We start from the raw sequence: 17,505 nt of genomic DNA, 5'->3' as shown, positions 1-17,505 counted from the left end.
CCCCATAGTGTAGACCAGGGTGATCTTTTAAGCAACATGCTCTCTCCTTTTTTCTTTTAATAAATCTTAGTTGAGTTAATAAGAATTGGCTGTAAGCGTGTATTTGGGTAAGAACTGAAGTATTCCTTAACTTGGTGGATAATGTATTGGATCCTTTGGGATTGGTGGAACTTTTTAATATGATGAAGATTTTCAGCAGTCCCCATCATATTTCACTGGGCTGTCTGGGAGGGAGCCCAAGGCTGGGTTGCTTCCAGGGAGCTGTGCTTTGGCCTCTGTGTAGCAGTAAGGTTTTGTAGAAGCTGCTTTGTTGCTGGCTTGGGGAATCAAAGTATTGGAATAGCCACTAGTTTTGAGGATTGTCGGCCCCATTCTTTGCAGTTTGCCCTAATTGAGCGATCTTGGTCAGTAAGTTCACACTTGCTTCTTGTTCAGGCAATCACTTAGAGAAACAAGTTTGTTTACATTTATGGGAGATAATGCTGCCCGCTTCTTGTTTACAATGTCACCTGAAATGTTTACAACATGGATGAGCTGCGGGAGATCTCCCACCTCCAGAGGACTGGGGCGCTCTGGGGGATTTCTTCCCCTAGGCTGGGGAGCTGTGGGGGTTACCCTGCTGCCTGCAAGGGCTAGGGAGCACCATGGTCCCCCACATCCTGGAGGACTGGAGAGCTCTGGGGCTCCCCCAAACTGGCAGCGACTGGGGAGCTGTGGGGGATCCCCCATCTGCTGGGGCTGGGGATCTGTGGGAATTCCCCCCAGGCTGGGGAGCTGCGGGGATTACCCTGACACCTGTGGTGGCTAGCGAGCTCTGTGGGTCCCCCTCTATGGGCCCTGGGGAGCTATGGGAGATCCCGTGGAGACGGGAGCTGCAGAATGCCCCTGTCCATGATGGCTGGGGAGCCATGGGGCATTCCCCCATGCCCAGAGGTCCAGGGGTCCCCCACACTTACAGACACTGGGCAGCTGGGGGGATTCCCTCCCACAAGCTGGGAGCTGCAGGGGTTGCCCAGGTGCCTGCAGTGGCTAGGGAGCTCCCAGGGTCCCCCTGAATCATGGGGAATGCAGAGCAGTGTGGTATCCCTACAACTTGCGATGAATGGAGAGTGCAGAGCCACAGGGGGATCCCCAATGGCCATGGAGACTGGATTCCCCCACACAAGTGAGGAATAGGGAGCTTCAAAGGATTTCCTCCCTGCACCCTGCACTGGGGGTGGATTCCCAACTCCCCAGCTTCTGGGGAGGCTTAGAGGATATTCACCCCCATTCACAGGGCCTGGGGAAGGAAAGCCATTTCCTCCCTGCCCCCAGGGAAATTCCCCAACGCCCCCAACCCCTGGGGAGCTACTCGGGATTCCTCCCCCATCCGTGGGTCCTTGGGAACTCCAGAGGTCCCAGGCACGCATGGCGACTGGGAAACTGAGGGGTATTCCGCAATGCCACGGGTAGTGGGGAACTGCAGGGCATCCCCCAGTGCCTGGGAAGAGTGGGAAGCCATGGGCCCATGAGGACTGGTGGTGGCTTGCAAGCTGCGGGGGTGTTTCCCCATCAGCTGAAGCGGTTGTGGAGCTGCAGGGGATTTTTCCCTCTGATACCATGGGCTGGAGAGCCCCGGGGCATGACCCCATGGAGGCTGGGGAAATGCAGGGCATTCCCCGCCGCCATCAGCAGTGGCTGGAGTCAGAGCGATGGGGGAATCCCCTCATCCCCGAGGACTGGGAAGCTGAGTCATTCTCCTCCCAGGCAGGGGTGCTGCTGCAGATTCCTGCCTTGCCCACACAGGCTGGGCAGCTGGGGATTATTCACCCACGCCTGGGGCAACTGGGGGTCTCACAGGGGAGGATAGCCACAATGCATTCCCCCTGTCCACGGGGGCTAAGGAGCCACGATGGTTGAATGAAGCTTTCCCCACAGGCAAGGCATTTCTGAAGTTGTGACCAGGGTCCCGGGGGGCCACACTGAGATTGCTCAATTTGGGCAAACTGCAAAGAATAGGGCCAACAATCCTTAAAACTGGTGGATATTCCAGTACTTAGATTCACCAAGCCAGCAACGAAACAGCTTCTACAAAACCTTACTGCTACACAGAGACCAAAGCACAGCTCTCTTGAAGCCTTAGGCTCCCTCCCAGACAGCCTACTTCAACATGATGGGGATTACTGAAAATCTTCATCATATTAAAAAGTTCCACCAATCCCAAAGGATTCAATACATTATCCACCAAGTTAAGGAATACTTCAGTTCTCACCAAAATACATGCTTACAGCCAATTCTTATTAACTCAACTAAGCTTTATTAAAAGAAGAAAAGAGTGTGTGTTGGTTAAAAGATCATTATACATACAGCCATGCATAGAGTCCTTAGGTCAATTTCACTGTAGAGATGTTTCAGAGTAGCAGCCGTGTTAGTCTGTATTAGCAAAAAGAAAAGGAGTACTTGTGGCACCTTAGAGACTCAATGACTTTATGCTCAAATAAATTTGTTAGTCTCTAAGGTGCCACAAGTCCTCCTTTTCTTTTTACTGTAGAGATGATGCTTTAGAATTGCAAAGAGTCCTTTTCAGAATCATTTCATCAAGTTCTAGTCCAATGTCCAAATTTCAATGTCAGGGCGGTCCAGAGGGGACTGGAGATCTCCGTCTTCCAACTCACACTCCCCACCGAATAAAGCTTAGGCAGGTCAGAGAAGAAAGGATCATTTTTGCAGCATCTTGACAGCACACAGTCCTTGGCTAAACAAGAGTCTTTTGAAGTAACCTTCTATTTTCTAATCATCACTGGTAATTAACATAGATTAACATCAGGTGATTCTCCATAAAGCAGTTCATAGACAGTTTATCACAAACTTTCAGGAGACAAACAAGGACATTATTACAATCAAGTTTTATCTAAATGTTAATATTCCCTTTTGATCTTTGAATTAACAGAATACAGCCCTAGACAAGAACCGTTTATTACCATTGTTAACCCCTAATAAGATATAGCTAAACAACGACTACTACAGTTAACATCTTCTTCCATGTCTTTAACAATACATGTTTACCTTTCAAAGCTCTTTTTTACCTAACAAGGACACACTTTTCTAACATGTCTCTAAAGGTTGAATCTAGGTCAATGACGTGCAATTTCCTTAACACTTTCTGTCCCTGTCTCAGAGAACTTTAGATCCTGTGTGGATTCTCTCATGATTAATGAGGTGTGATCTCTGTGTGAAATCTCCACACAGTCCAAGCACTTGTGGGGTCTTTCTCCAGTGTGGATTCTCTGATGTTTAACAAGGCGTGACTTCCATATGAAACCTTTTCCACAGACTAAACATTTATGGGGTCTCTCTCCTGTGTGGATTATCTGATGTTTAAGAAGGTCTGACCTCTGTATGAAACTTTTTCCACAGTCCACACACTTATGGGGTCTCTCTCCTGTGTGGATTATCTGATGTTTAAGAAGGTCAGACCTCCGTATGAATCTTTTCCCACAGTCTAAACATTTATGGGGTCTCTCTCCTGTGTGGAAGACCTGATGTTTAACAAGGTCTGATCTCCATACAAAACTTTTTCCACAGACTAAACACTTATGGGTTCCCTCTCCTGTGTGTAATGCATGATGTTTAAAAAGAGCTGACCTCCGTCTGAAACTTTTCCCACAGTCCAAGCACTTGTGAGGTTTCTCTCCTGTGTGGATTCTCTGATGTTGAATAAGGTCTGACTTCCGTATAAAACTTTTCCCACAGTCCAAGCACTTGTGAGGTCTCTCTCCTGCGTGGATCCTCTGATGATGAGTAAGGTCTGACCTCCGTATGAAACTTTTCCCACAGTCCAAGCACTTATGGGGTCTCTTTCCTGTGTGGATTGCCTGATGATTAAAAAGGTCTGACCTCTGTATGAAACTTTTCCCACAGTCGAAGCACTTATGGGGTCTCTCTCCTGTGTGGATTGCCTGATGTTTAAGAAGGTCTGACCTCTGTATGAAACTTTTCCCACAGTCCAAGCACTTATGGGGTCTCTCTCCTGTGTGGCTTAACTGATGTCTAAGTAATTCTGACTTCCAAATGAAACATTTTCCGCACTTGAGGCATTGAGAGGCTCTCTCTACTGTGTGGCTTCTCCCATGGTTATTCAGGTCTGAGCGATTCTTGAAGCTTTCCCCACAGTCCAAGCATTGAAGAGGTTTCTCTGCAGTTTGGATTCTCTGATGTGTAAGAAGCTGTGATCTCAGAATGAATCCTTTCCCACACTGCAGACAGTGACAGGATGTGTCTTCCTTGGGATTTGTCTGCTGGATTGTGGGATCCTTGTCTCCTCCCCCACATTTAATAGATTCATCCAGTTTTTTCCTTGGGTGGTTTCCCTGAAGGTTCTCTGACCTGTGCCAATTTCCCCAGGTTTCTCCTTGTTCCCCGCACTGGGAAAAATTCCCTTCAACTCTTCCCACAAAGGTCCCCTGTGGTTTCACTTCCCCAAGCACTTTCTGATGACTCCCCTCCTCCTTCTCACTCACTCGCTCAGCACCTGCTGGGAGAGAGACAATCCAGACAGAAGTCATTGTGCTGGGGAGAAAGAGGAATAGCACCGAGGGAAAACCCGAAACAAAGACTGAGCAATTGGATTCTGCCTCCACATCCCACACAAACACTCACAGGGAAGGAAAGATGGGAAGGAAACTCCTGCAGATAACAGGACAGGTGGAAAGCCTTGAGCAATTTCTGCTGACTACAGCGCTGCCCTGGGTGAGATGAGGAAGAACTGAGGGCTCTTACTCTGTATTTTTGGGATTCTCAACTTTTTCCTTCGTTCCCCAGATGGTTTCTGTGTCAATCCTCACCTGTGCAGGCCCCTCTCAGGCTCTCTCTTTCCTCGGAGACCTGGAGATCCAGGACCCACGGCTCTTCCCCTCGTTCCAGGCGGGAGATCAGCTCAGGTTTGGGAAGTGGGAATCCTGTGAAGGGGGCGGAAATCAGACCAGATCAGAGTGCATGGAGGATTGAGAGTGCGTCTGTCACAAAGGACATTTTATCCCTGTGCCCTGCTGGGGAATGTGGAACCCAAGAAGACGGGAACATGGTCGCTGAGCCCCCTTGGGAGAAGCAAACGTCTGGAGAGGTGAGGGGAATTTTTACACGCTCACTAGGAGTTCCCAGGATCTGTGCAGTCTAGGGGCCTTGCTAACGAACACAGCTCTGTCGTTAAATCCCTGCCTATTTCTAAGCCTTCCCAAGAGCTGGAGCTATTCCCAAGAAGGGAGGTAAATAAGGATTGTGTGTGTGAATGGGAATCAATACGGAAAGGACAATGGATGACTTCTGCCCCTTTGAAAGCTGGAGGGATGGGGATGAGTTAGCATGTCCATTAAGTTTTGACACCATGTCTCACTGGAGAGGGCACTGGGATGCACGTCCCTCTCACACAGCAGCTGTGCATTACGCAAAACATTCCCCGCTGATTAACTGATGAGGAAAGAACCTGACCAGAATCACACATACAGACTCCACGGCTTCTAATAACCGAGGGGAGGGGACTCCCTTACGCAGCGAGGTCACCGTCTCATAGTTCTCCTGCATGACGTCCCTGTAGAGGGCTCTCTGAGCAGGGTCCAGCAGAGCCCCCTGCCCCGGGGTGAAATACACAGCCACCTCCTCAAAGGTCACCGGCATCTGAAACAACAAGAGTCCCCCACTCAGCACCTGCTGCCCCAGCCACAATCCCACTAGTCATAGGAAAGGGGAAAAACTCAAAGCTCTGGGAGGCCAGAGTAGCAGAATCTGACCCCTATTGTTCACAGCAGTCAGGAGGCTTCAGGGCATGGAAAGAAGGTGAGAGCTCCTTGTCCCCCCAGCACACGGAGCAGGTCAGAGTCTTATCATTTGCCACATGCCTGCCAGCCACGAGCTGACACGGGAAGCAGAGCTCTGAGCTGGGGACAGAGACAGGAATCCCGACAGCTTCCCTTCATATTTCACAGCAGCTTCTGTCTACTGGGTTCAGGCTCCAGCCCTGTGCACGGGGGTTGTGTCCTGTTTTCGATATTGGGGAATGTCCCTCTCCCCTTTGCTGCCAATGGTCCTACTCAGAAAATCAGCAGTTTCTCACACCATCTCCTCCCTGCGTCTCCCTCCCCCCACCCAGCAGCTCCCTGAAAATCCCCTACCTGAGCTGGCTCCATCACAGCCATTTCCCTTCCCCGTCTCCTGGAAGACGGACCGATCTGGAGAGAAATATGGACGTGATTCCTCAGCCTGTTGGGGTGAGAGGGGTGATGGGGGCGGTTACAGAAGGGGCTGGAGTCCATGTCGCACCCTGATTCCCCCCAGGCTCTTTAGACCCTCCCAGTAACAGCATCTCTGAGACAAACGTTAAAAAAAGAACAGAATCAAAGGGGCACTCTTGGGGATTGCCCCCCATTGCAGTGTAAACCCCTCTCCCTTAGCAATAGCCGGAGCCCTCTGTTGACAACACCTGAAGAATGAGCTGCCCTGTTCTCCTCTGGCAGCCCCTGGGGACAACTAGGCAGAGGCTAATCCCATTGGCCCATCCGTACTCACCTCCTGCCAGAGCCAGCCGTGACTCTGGTCTGACACCGGTGTGGCTGAGACCTAAAACCTGCCTGGAAATCAGACCAAGACCGAGGGCAGCCCTGAACACTCAAGAATCAGAGCCCCAAAGATCATGAGTTTGTCTCTTTTTAAAAAAATCCAATGTAAGCTGGGAGCAGTGTGTGTGTGGGAAGGGAGGCGGTTGCCCGTGGATATTTCCCTTGTAACTAGGCTCTGCCAGGGAAATGTAACTTGGACAGAGAGCATTGTCTGTTACCCCTGTTGTACATGAGGATGGTCATGTTGGTGAGTCTGTGAGTGCAATGCTCACAAAAGTGTGAGGCACAGTCTGGCAGGTGTTACAAAAATATACTAAGCTCACTTCACACATTGTCATGCTGTGTCTCAGCACAGGGCTGATCTTGCTCCAAAGCATCCATAAGTAGGGTGGGGCAGTTACCAGACATGCTCTGTATTTGTTTCCAAAGCTGCATCGGATGTTTTCACTGGGCACATGCCACCTGGCCTGGCCGCTCCCTCTTTACTCACTTGAGAGCTGAGGCAATCAGAGCATGGACAGGAGACAGGTGTTTAGGGCAGTCACCGTCTCCATGCTCTGGAACGGCTCTGAATGAAGCCAGGGAGGACTCTGGTGCCGTGTCTACCCCTCATGGCACACTCTCACCAGGGCAAGAGATCAAAGGAGTCTTTATAGTTCTCTCCCATGGGACAAGAGTGCCGCCATTTGGGCTATGGTCCTTACAAAGGGGATCACCGAGCAGCCAGGCCAACACCCTCTGTGCGCACAGCAGAATCTACCATGACACTATCCGGCCTTCGCCCTCCTGCTCATGAAAGATGTCCTGTCCTTTGCAGGAGACAGCAGAGGAGCGAGATCACCTTACATTTCCACCTCAACCCATCTACTGAAATTGTGTCAGGCCAAAGCTGTGAAATGTCATAATGGCGTTTCTACATAAGGCAACACTCGGAAGATGAGATGAGCGCCCCACTGTTTCGCTCCTTCTCTTTGGACTTGAAACATCGCATGTGCATTACACCTGGACTATACAAAACTTAAAAATGTTCAAGAAGTGATCAAAGACCTGATGATTTGTAGTGTTTGGGGGAAAGTCTCTGCCTGGTTGTCCTGACTGCCAATGTCAAAATTAAGGCCACCTTACTTTTGACTGAGAGCGTCCACACAGGGGTTTAAAGCTCTGAAATTCATGTTGATTAACTTCACACCTTTAACAGCAGACCACACAGACAAGCCCAGAAGAAGTAAATGGAAGGAAATAAGAGAAAGTGGTGAGAGGGGCTGGGGGAGACTCTGCTAATTCTTTTACTTTTGAAGATTGCAATTTGTTTTCCATGACACCCACAGAAATGGGCACAGACATGCAGATGCAGCACCTGGCACAGGAGAAGAAGCAGTAGACACACAATCAGTATCAGAGTTTTCAGCCCATGAACAATAACAGGTCATTTAACATCAGAGTCAGCAGCTTAGTCTGTGACTATAAGACAATGGGTGTTTTTCACATGGGGTAACTAATCTGCATTAGCTAGTGTTAGGATATAGATATGCAGGCCTGGCTGTAAAGGCCTATACTCTAAGAATTGAGGTGTATTCTTATCACTTGGCTAGTTATAGAGGAATAAAAGAAAGAACCAAAATCACTGTCTGCCGGTGTAAGGGCCTTCTGTCACTGTGACAGTCTGAGGCTCTGATCTTAGGCTAAGGCCTTTGGCCAAGCAGCAGGGGCAGCCATAAGCTGGGAAGCGACCGGTCACCTCCTCACATTCCAACCTAGTCACACTGAAATAAGGTGCTAATGGGCTGTTCGGATACAATCCTGTCCTGATCATGCCCATCGCCTCCAGAGAAAGGGAAGTGCCTAGAAGATGTAAAAGAAAACTTAGTTTGATAGCATCCTGTCTGGCAAGAACTCACTTATCAAGAGCTGGGATGTGAAATCCTCATTTCTTTGTTGTTCTATCACTGTAGTCCCCATTTCCCTATTGTTTGTCTGCATAATCTCTGTCTGGTTCTGTGATTGTTCCTGTCTGCTGTATAATTAATTTTGCTGGGTGTAAACTAATTAAGGTGGTGGGGTATAATTGGTTAAATAATCATGTTACAATATGTTAGGATTGGTTAGTTAAATTTCAGTAAAATGATTGGTTAAAGTATAGCGAAGCAGAATTCAAGTTTTACTATATAGCCTGCAGTCAATCAGGAAGTGGGTGTGTGGGGGGGAATGGGAACAGGAAATGGGGGTGGGGAAAGTGGAATCATGTTTTGCTGAAGGGGGAAATGGGAACAGGGAATGGGAGTGGGGAAATTGGAATCACGTTTTGCTAAGGGGGGGGAATGGGAACAGGGACACAGGTAAGGCGCTGTGGTGTCAGAGCTGGGAAGGGGGACACTAAGGAAGGAAACTGGAATCACGCTTGCTGGAAGTTCACCCCAATAAACATCGAATTGTTGGCGCCTTTGGACTTCGGGTATTGTTGCTCTCTGTTCATGCGAGAAGGACCAGGGAAGTCGCAAAAACAGAGTTGATGCAAAGTATCTTCATTTCACCAAAAGGTAAACGAGGTGAGGTCAGCACGGTGTGCCCAGACCTGACCAATGCAAAGGAGAAAAAGAGCAATTTTTTAAAAAAATTCTTTGACTTTGGCCGTACAAACCAGTACACGTCACAACGAAGAACATCCCTGAAATGGATCACAACAAAAAATGGAAAACATAGGGAATGAGAAGCATAAACAATGTGATAGAAAAATGCACATCAATGCATACAATAAATGAAGTCATAGGAAAGTCAAGTGGGCACTTCAGAGTGTGCAGGATGGGGGGTTACTTACAGAAACAAGGTTTTCAAATGAATTTTCAATTTTAAGTGGTGGTGGGGAATCACATGTTCCTGGAAGTGCAAAATGGCATTGAATGTTACAGGATTATACAACCATTCTAGATATATGGATCCTTTGGAAGGGGTAGCAGTAAACCTATAAAACCAGTACACCCCAAAGGCTCAGACACAAAAAGGTAATAAAAGAAAAACAAAATGTATTTATTTCTTTATTTAAATTGTAGACTTTTGGGTGCATAACTCACGGGGTTTGAATTTTTGGGGTTGTCAATCTATCTTGGGGATGTATATCTAACCTTAATAAAAAAAAAACCTACAGAAATGTATTTTTGAAAAGTATTTTATACGAGAATATTTGGGAACTAAGTTCTATACACAAATGGGACATGAGAAAAAACACTAGGGTGCTGGATAGGGACACAAAATAACAACTGGCTAAAGCAAAGGAAATTGAAGGAGTTTTCAGACCAACCTATGGCATCAGTCAGCACTGAACTCAAATTACAATTTTGCAATAGACCCTGAGATGTGATTGCTGAAGCTCCTCGCAACTATTAATATTTCCCATGATTATTTGCCATTAAAAATATGAATTCCATGGCACAAAGATGTCCTCCCGCACAACGCTAATGAAGCTGAAGAGCTCAGAGTAATAAAAAGAATATTTTCAGAAGGAACTAATGTAAAGGAATGAAACTGCCCAGACTGGATTCCAAGGGGAGTGAAACTCAGGGGAACAGGGACGGGTGAGGACACACGGATGAAGCGCTGGGCGGCTTTAGGCAGACACAGGAACTGAGACCCGGATTCTTTTAAACACTCAAAGCAGGTGTGACAGTGAGATCTGTTTCAGAGTAGCAGCCGTGTTAGTCTGTATTCGCAAAAAGAAAAGGAGGACTTGTGGCACCTTAGAGACTAACAAATTTATTAGAGCATAAGCTTTCGTGAGCTACAGCTCACTTCATCGGATGCATTTTCCACCAAATCCCATCCTCCTTTTCTTTTAGTGAAATCTGTGTGTGTGTGGGGGGGGGGTGTCTGTAAATAGGTCCCTGGATCAAGTCTCCTTTAGCAGCTCAGTAACAAACAGGGGGGAGAGCGGCCCTGTCCAGGCTCTGCGAGGCACTGAGCCTTTAAGGACACGGCCCTGGGAGCTAAGATCCTTGGAAAGGGGGGAGAAAAAGCCCCACCAGGGGGGAACTTTTATCCCCTCTGTCCCTGATTCCCTGTCCCAGCCTCCTGCATGGCCCGGGCTGGCTACCCCGCCCCTCTGCAGCTAGTTCAGCTCATCTGGGGGAATTTTTATCCCCCTGCCCCCCACATTCCTGGGTTTCCCCCCGCCCTGCAGACACCGGGAGCTGGCGGCAGCTTTCCTGGACCCGGGGCAGGGGATCGCAGCCAGCTCCGCGGGGAGCAGCCTGGGGCCAAACCCTCCCTCTGCAGCCCGGGGGTGCCGGGGGGGGCGGGTCTCTCTTACCTTCCCTCCGAGCGGGCCCCCCCGGGGCAGGGGCCGGGCCGGGAAGGGGGCCCTGGCCGGGCTGGGGGCTCTGCCCTGGGGGAGGCTCCCGGGGAGCCGCGGGAAGGGCCCGGCTGGAGATTCCCCTCTCCCGGCTGCAGCCAGGGCTCCGGGCTCCCAGCACCAGCCGCCGGGGCTCGGGGATCTCGCCGGGAGCCAGAGTCGCCGCCGCGGCTGCGAGTCACTTCCCGCGGCCGGGCCTGAGCCCCGCGATCCGCCCCCCTGAGCCGCCCCCCAGCCGCTCCCGGGTCCTAGCGACCCACCCACCGCGCTGCAGCGTCTCTGTGTCCGGCTCCTGTTGCACCCACAGGCGCCAAGGTCAGAAGGGCCCGTCACGAGCATCGAGCCCTGGGAAAACCAGACGCCACGTCCTCGTTAGTATAGTGGTGAGTATCCCCGCCTGTCACGCGGGAGACCGGGGTTCGATTCCCCGACGGGGAGAGTAGCTTCTTTTTAATGGAACAAGAAGCAGTGGTCTCAAGCTGCCGTGCGGGAGGTTTAGGTTGGATATTAGGAAACACTATTTCACCGGCAGGGCGGTGAAGCACGGGAAGGGGTTACCTAGGGAGGTGGTGGAATCTCCAGCCTTAGAGGTTTTTAAAGCCTGGCTTGACAAACCAATAAATATGCACTTAGGTAAGCAGGGTGGGGAGGAACCGTTGTGGGGAGCTTTCCTGGCTTATACACCATGCCAGTGGAATCGAATAGCAGAAGGATCTGAGTCCTCGCTCCCACTCCCTTCACCCAGTTGCCCACCTGACCTCAAGGACTAGTCCCCAAAACTCTGACCATGCTGGACCCAGGATTCCTGATGGGACTTAACCCCCAATCTTGTTGCGATCACTGAGGACGGAGACTAGGGCATCCCCCTTCGGGGTGCTCTCTTCGCTGTGGATGCTTCCCTGACCACTGCATAGAGTTCGGAACAAATACAATTTATTATACAGCAAGTAATAAAAAAATAAGGAAAAAATGGGAAAGGCGAAAGGAAAACACATCACCCCGCTCTGTGAGCAGGGCCGGATTAACCCTCCAGTGGGCTGGGTCTATTAGATTTTATGGGGCCCTCTTGGCTGGGGGTATCTCCCTGCTCTGCCCACTCAGGGTCCCCCGTCAGCCTCCCCAGCTGCTCACTGCACCCAGCTCCGGACTGCTCCAGCCTCCCTCTGGCTCAGCGCTGCTGCCATAGGCGCCGACTTCCACTCTGGCCGATGGATGCTCGACCTCCCTCCTCCCCCACCCCTTGCCCCAAGCCCCCGCCCCGCCTCTCCCATTCTCCAGCGGGCAGCTGCAGCTCACACCAAGGGTGGCACCCCAGGCTCCGACTCCCTCATTGGCTGCCTGCCCTGTCAATGAGGCTGACCTAGAGCCTTGGCCTCTCCCCATTGGCCCTGGGGACTAGTCTCAGGTTCTTCATTTCTCATTGGCCCTTCCCCGGTCTTTTGGTACTGGGAGAGGGCCAATCAATTCCCCCCCCCCCCGCACTAAGTTTCAGTGAGAAGCCAACTGTCCCCTTACCCATAGACACATTAAAATCATTGTAATTTATTTATTGCTAGCTAGTAAGTCTGGTGCCTGGAAAAGTGATATTTGTATGTTTGTTAATATTTTTCACAGCCTCTCAGCTAGCGATTTGGGTTGCCAACCAGGTAATATTTGAAACCAGACAGTACAGCAGGAGTGCCGGAACTTCTCCTGCCCCAACATTTCCCCACAAGCCCCTGCCCTGAGCTCCCGCCGCACCCTGCACCCCCCGTGCACCCCAACCCCCTGCCCTGAGCCCCTGCCTGCACCTCGCCCCCTTACTGCACCCCATCCTCTGCCCTGAGCCCCTTGCTGCACCCCATACCCCCATGCACCCCAACTCCCTGCCCTGAGCCCCTGTCACACCCCACACCCCTTCTGTACCCCAACCCCCTGCCCTGAGCTCCCTCCCGCAGTCTGCACCCCTCCTGCACCCCTGCCCTGAGCCCCCCCTGCACAGTGCACCCCTTCCCACATCCCACACTCCCTCCCGCACCCCAACCCCCTGCCCTGGCCCTGCATACAATTTCCCCACCCCAGTGTGGCCCTCGGACCAAAAAGTTTGCCCACCCCTGAACCAGACTTTGGGTGTCTGGTCAGTAGATCTGATCAGACACTGTCAGGTTCCCTTTTTAACTGGACTTTCCAGTCAAAAACTGGGCACCTGGCCACCGTAACAGCACCCAATGTGCAATAAGTGTTGGGAAAGCATCGGGGACAACTTTGGCTTCCCAAAGTCGGGGGAAGTAACCAGGGGGCAGCCGGGTTAGACTCGGCTCTGACCAGCAGGGACGAATTCATTGGTCTAGATGAAATTACTATAAGGTGGGTGCACAACTGGTTGAAAGACTGTACTCCAAGACAGAGTAGTTATCAATGGTCTGGTGTCAAACTGGGAGGGGAATGGTGGGGGAGGGGAGAAGCCCCATGTGGCTTCCCCCGCTCTTTACAGGGAACAGGGAGCATAGGCACCAACTTCCCTGCTTTCCCCCGGGTGCTTGAACCCACATCTGCCCCTGGCTCTGCCCCCACTCACCCCTTCCATGAGGCCCCACCCCACCCCACCTCTTCCTACCCCTACCCTGCCCCCATTCCAACCCCTTCCCCAAAGTCCCCGCCCTGGCCCCACCTCTTCCCCACCTCCTCCCCTGAGTGCACCATGTTCCTGCTCCTCCCCACCCTCCCAGGGCATGCTAATGCCACCAAACAGCTGTTTGGCAGTGGTCGGGTGGGAAGTGCTGGAGGTAGGCGGAGGAGCGGGGATGCGGAGCGTTCAGGGAGGGAGGAGGAGGAGGTGGGGCGGGGGAGAGGGAAGCTTGGTTGCCAGTGGATGCAGAGCACCCACTAATTTTTCCCTGGGGGTGCTCCGGCACCCAAGGAGTTGGCACCTATGAGAAGGAGTGTGTGTGGTGGGGGACAGAGAACATGGAGTGGGAGAGAGGCAGCCCACACATAGCTTCTGGGGCAGCCAGGCTCCTGGGAGGGAGCAATCACTGGGGCTGAGAGATCAGGCTCTCCGCTCCGCAGACGGTGCCTTTTAGGTCAGCGGAAGTGCTCCTGGTGAGGTCAGGCCGCCCACCCCAAGGAGGGTAGTGTGGACATCGCCTACTGCAGTAATTCCTGTGGTGGCTCGAAGTCAATCTAATAGAGCTAATAGAGCTCTCTCACCCAAGAGCTTTCAGGAGTCCATGCTCACTGGAAAGCCTTCCAGCTAGGACCACTCCTCAACAATAGGGATGCTCCTATTGTCTTTCAAGGGATCCTGCTTCGCAAGTCACTTCCTGCTGCCCGGGCTGAGTCCAGCCAGTGATCGCTCCCCCAGCCACTCCTGGGTCCTAGCAATAAACCCATCGCATTGCAGCTCCCTGTCCCAGACCCTGCCCCCTGAAGACCCACCGCCCCTGGGCTCGGGGAGCTTCTCCCAGCATTAAGGGGACGTCCCGCATAGAAACTTCTCCTGTCAGAATTCAATCTTGCTTGCATCCTCCCTGCAGGACAAACCTGGGCTCGGGCTGCTGGCTGATCAGCTCCTCTGTGGCAAACTTCTCTCCCCATCGGGCTGGCTAAGGCCTTGCTCTAACCTGCCTCCCTGATCACAGGCACTGGTGCAAAACCTCTGGTTGTTTGAGCTGACTGGGCCAGATTTGTAGGGGAAAGAGAGAGAAGGCAAAAGGAGAGACAGCAGAAGTGGAGGCTGGCATAATAGTTTAGACAAGTGGGAAGGAAACAGATGCATGAGGAGAAGGCTGGCAGCAGAATTTCAAGTGTCACATCTCAGGGGGAGTTTAGGATTTAGCCGAAGCCGAAGCAGTTGAGGATGTCGGCTGGTTCCCCTTCTCTAGTTTGCCCTGTTTAGCTTGCCTTTCAGGATCAGGATGATGAAAGCCCAACGGTGCCATGATGGGTCCCAGGAGACTGCAGGTGTGAGGCATACCCCAGGGTACAATCTGGACTGTTGAACTGCTTAATTCTGTATCCCAGGGCACATTTTCCACTGCTGCCCTGAGCGAACAACAAGCCCCTCCACACTGTGCTCACACACAGCCACCAGCCTTCAAAGTCACTCCTGGCTGCACTGTACTGAGTGCAACTAGCCAGACCCTCATGAAGTTACTAAATGACACAGCAACATCAGCCAGTTTTCTACTCCCAGCCTTGCACCCCGGGAATGTGCATCTTGGACTGCTCAGTCTGTTCACTGTGCTGGACAAACTCAATAATTAGTGGGTCATCCCCACAAAGGGGCCTGATTAGCCACAGCCTTATTCTCTCAAGTCAAATCCCCCAGACACTTCAATGAAAACACACAGGTCCAGACAAAACACTAAAACCAGTTTATTAACTTGAGCAAGGGGGATTTTCAGGGCTTACAAGGGAGAAAGATGTAAAAGGTCAGAACTGATTAAAAAAATAACATTTAAACCTGCATTTTAAATCCTAAATTTTACCAAGCTAAGGAAACAGGTTTTCCCACCTCACCTGATGTTGCAGGCAGTTCACAGTTCTTAGTACCCAGGCTGGATTTCCTTCCAGCCTTGATCTACCCTCCCCAGTCCAACGCCCCTGTTGCCTTTCAAACCATCTTGTTTCCTTCTGTCAAAATGGGAGTAAAAATGGAGGCAATTCTCCCTTGTTCTTTTGTACCACTCTCCTTTTTGAGGTTTACCCACCCCCAGCTGAGAGGCCAGGAGACAGTCAGTCTATGGCCTAAGTGAACTACCAGCCTTTAAAAGAAAAGGAGTACTTGTGGCACCTTAGAGACTAACAAATTTATTAGAGCCACCTGGGACCCACAGCCAGTGCTCTTTAAAGAAAACCCAAACAACCCACAGAAGTCATGCCTCTCTTGACACGTTCCTCTGCCTTGCTTCGGAGGCCTTTCCCATAGTTTGAGAATTGCTAGTGTAGATAATCACTATTGGGATCGGTAGCCAAGATGGTAACACCTGCTCTTTTCTGAGTCTGGGATCCCCAGAGAAAATGTCCAAGCAGGAGAGCAGAACAGGTCCCATTAACATTAACCTTGCAAAATACATTTTGGTGATTTCAGCTATAAATATTCCCTCAATCCTTCAGCCCCTATGCACAGCAATTTCAATAAGACTGAGTTAGAATTGGGCAGGTGGCATGGGTATAATCTCTGAATTATTGCTATCTGAATTAACAGAATACAGGAACCCTTAGGATAAATTGTTAACCTCTAACAAGATATAGCTAAACATAGACCACTACAGTTACCCCTCTTCTTCCAAGTCTTTAACAATACAAATTTACATTTCAAACTCTAGCTTATCTAAGGTGGACACACTTTTAAAATATTTCTCTAAAGGTTGAATCTGAGTCAATTACATGCAAGCTGCGTAAGTCTTTCTTGCCACAGTTTAGATCCTGTGGGATTCTCCCATGTTTATTAAGGTTTGACCTCCATAGGAAACTTTTCCCACAGTCCAAGCCCTTAGAATATCAGGGTTGGAAGGGACCTTAGGAGGGCATCTAGTCCAACTCCCTGCTGAAAGCAGGACCAGCCTCCAATTTTTGCCCCAGATCCCCTAAACGGCCCCCTCAGAGATTGAACTCACAACCCTGGGTTTAGCAGGCCAATGCTCAAACCACTGAGCTATACCCCCCCCAAAAGGAATCTGGCAGTGGTGGGATTCGAAGCCACGCCGCCAAAGAGACTGGAGCCTTAATCCAGTGCCTTAGACTGCTTGGCCACGCTACCTTCTGGGGGGGGAGGGGAAGGGGGGTGTCTCTCTCCTGTATGGATTGCCTGATGTTCAACAAGGTCTGACCTCTGTATGAAACTTTTCCCTCAGTCCAAGCACTTGTGGGGTCTCTCTCCTGTGTGGATTGCCCGATGTTTAACAAGGTGTGGGAGGGAAACTGTGCTTGTGTGGTGGGGGAAAGGCCCAGCTGGCATTCCCGGCAGGAATGGGGAGGGGAGAAGCTACAGGTGGCTTCCCCGGCTCTTTCCATGGAATGGAGTGTAGAGGGGGGCAGGTCACCCAGAGCCTGTGGGGCAGCCAGGCTCCCGGGAGGGACCTGCCGCTGGCGCTAACAGACCAGGCTCTCAGCTCCTCCCATGGCCCCTCTTAGGTCAGTGGAAATGCTCCTCGTGAGGATGCACACGACCGACCCAAGGAGGATAGTGTGAGCATTAGCTACCGCAGTCATTACGGTTGTGGCTGTAAATCAACCTAATATGAGTTAAGTTAGGTTTTGCGCTCAGACGTACCCTCATAAGCAAAAGGATTTCTCTCACCCAAAAGCATTCAGCAGCCTGAACTCATTGGAAAACCCTCCAGCCAGGATCACTCCCCCCAAGTTCAATGATGCAATTTCAAGTTATCTTGCTGCCGTGAATTGAAATAGGGGAGGGGAGATGACCAGAGGCCTTTTTTCCTCCTCATACTCCGATCCTTTTTACTGGAAAAGTCTTTGCTGGGTCATGGGGTCAGGCAACTCCATGGCGTGCATGAGCTCCACACTGTGCTACAGCTGAATTGTAAATTTCTTTGTTTACCCCCCTTCTTCCTATTGGTGGATGGCCAG

General features: G+C 50.9%; 4 protein-coding genes and 1 non-coding gene across 11 annotated transcripts in view; 2 read left to right on the top strand and 3 right to left on the bottom strand.

Moving 5' to 3' along the window:
- LOC119842642 (zinc finger protein 239-like) overlaps window positions 1-17,505 on the bottom strand; it is a 1,225,455-nt gene that overhangs the window by 437,045 nt on the left and 770,905 nt on the right. The window lies entirely within an intron of this gene.
- LOC119843367 (zinc finger protein 664-like) overlaps window positions 1-17,505 on the bottom strand; it is a 1,158,238-nt gene that overhangs the window by 518,694 nt on the left and 622,039 nt on the right. The window contains exon 1 of one of the 4 annotated variants that reach the window (XM_043496961.1): window positions 6,147-6,252. The exons of the other annotated variants lie outside the window; for them this stretch is intronic. The gene's annotated coding sequence lies outside the window, so the exon portion shown is untranslated. Of the gene's footprint in view, window positions 1-6,146; window positions 6,253-17,505 lie in introns of those variants that run through there. 4 annotated transcript variants of the gene reach the window in all.
- LOC119842634 (zinc finger protein 879-like) overlaps window positions 1-17,505 on the top strand; it is a 224,907-nt gene that overhangs the window by 115,297 nt on the left and 92,105 nt on the right. The gene's annotated exons all lie outside the window — the stretch shown is intronic.
- LOC119843301 (zinc finger protein 436-like) lies at window positions 2,571-10,919 on the bottom strand. 3 transcript variants are annotated; one of them, XM_043496738.1, is made up of 5 exons: window positions 10,891-10,919; window positions 6,147-6,234; window positions 5,526-5,652; window positions 4,824-4,937; window positions 2,571-4,513 (listed from the first exon to the last, which is right to left on the bottom strand). In XM_043496738.1, exons 2-5 carry the CDS (start codon window positions 6,168-6,170, stop codon window positions 3,114-3,116), a joined length of 1,665 nt encoding a protein of 554 aa, XP_043352673.1. In that variant the 5' UTR covers window positions 6,171-6,234; window positions 10,891-10,919; the 3' UTR covers window positions 2,571-3,113. The 3 variants fall into 3 exon arrangements, with proteins under 3 accessions (XP_043352673.1, XP_043352672.1, XP_038228431.1); XM_043496737.1 differs by lacking the exon at window positions 10,891-10,919 and adding an exon at window positions 7,638-8,182; XM_038372503.2 differs by lacking the exons at window positions 5,526-5,652; window positions 6,147-6,234; window positions 10,891-10,919 and adding an exon at window positions 5,467-5,494.
- TRNAD-GUC lies at window positions 11,299-11,370 on the top strand. The gene has a single exon. It is a non-coding gene; the product is annotated as a tRNA-Asp (tRNA).

This window comes from Dermochelys coriacea, chromosome 14 (assembly GCF_009764565.3).
Source record: "Dermochelys coriacea isolate rDerCor1 chromosome 14, rDerCor1.pri.v4, whole genome shotgun sequence".
In the NCBI taxonomy this organism is placed as follows: domain Eukaryota; kingdom Metazoa; phylum Chordata; order Testudines; family Dermochelyidae; genus Dermochelys; species Dermochelys coriacea.
Note: the sequence above shows the minus strand (reverse complement) of the source record. Positions and strands in the feature narration are given on the sequence as shown.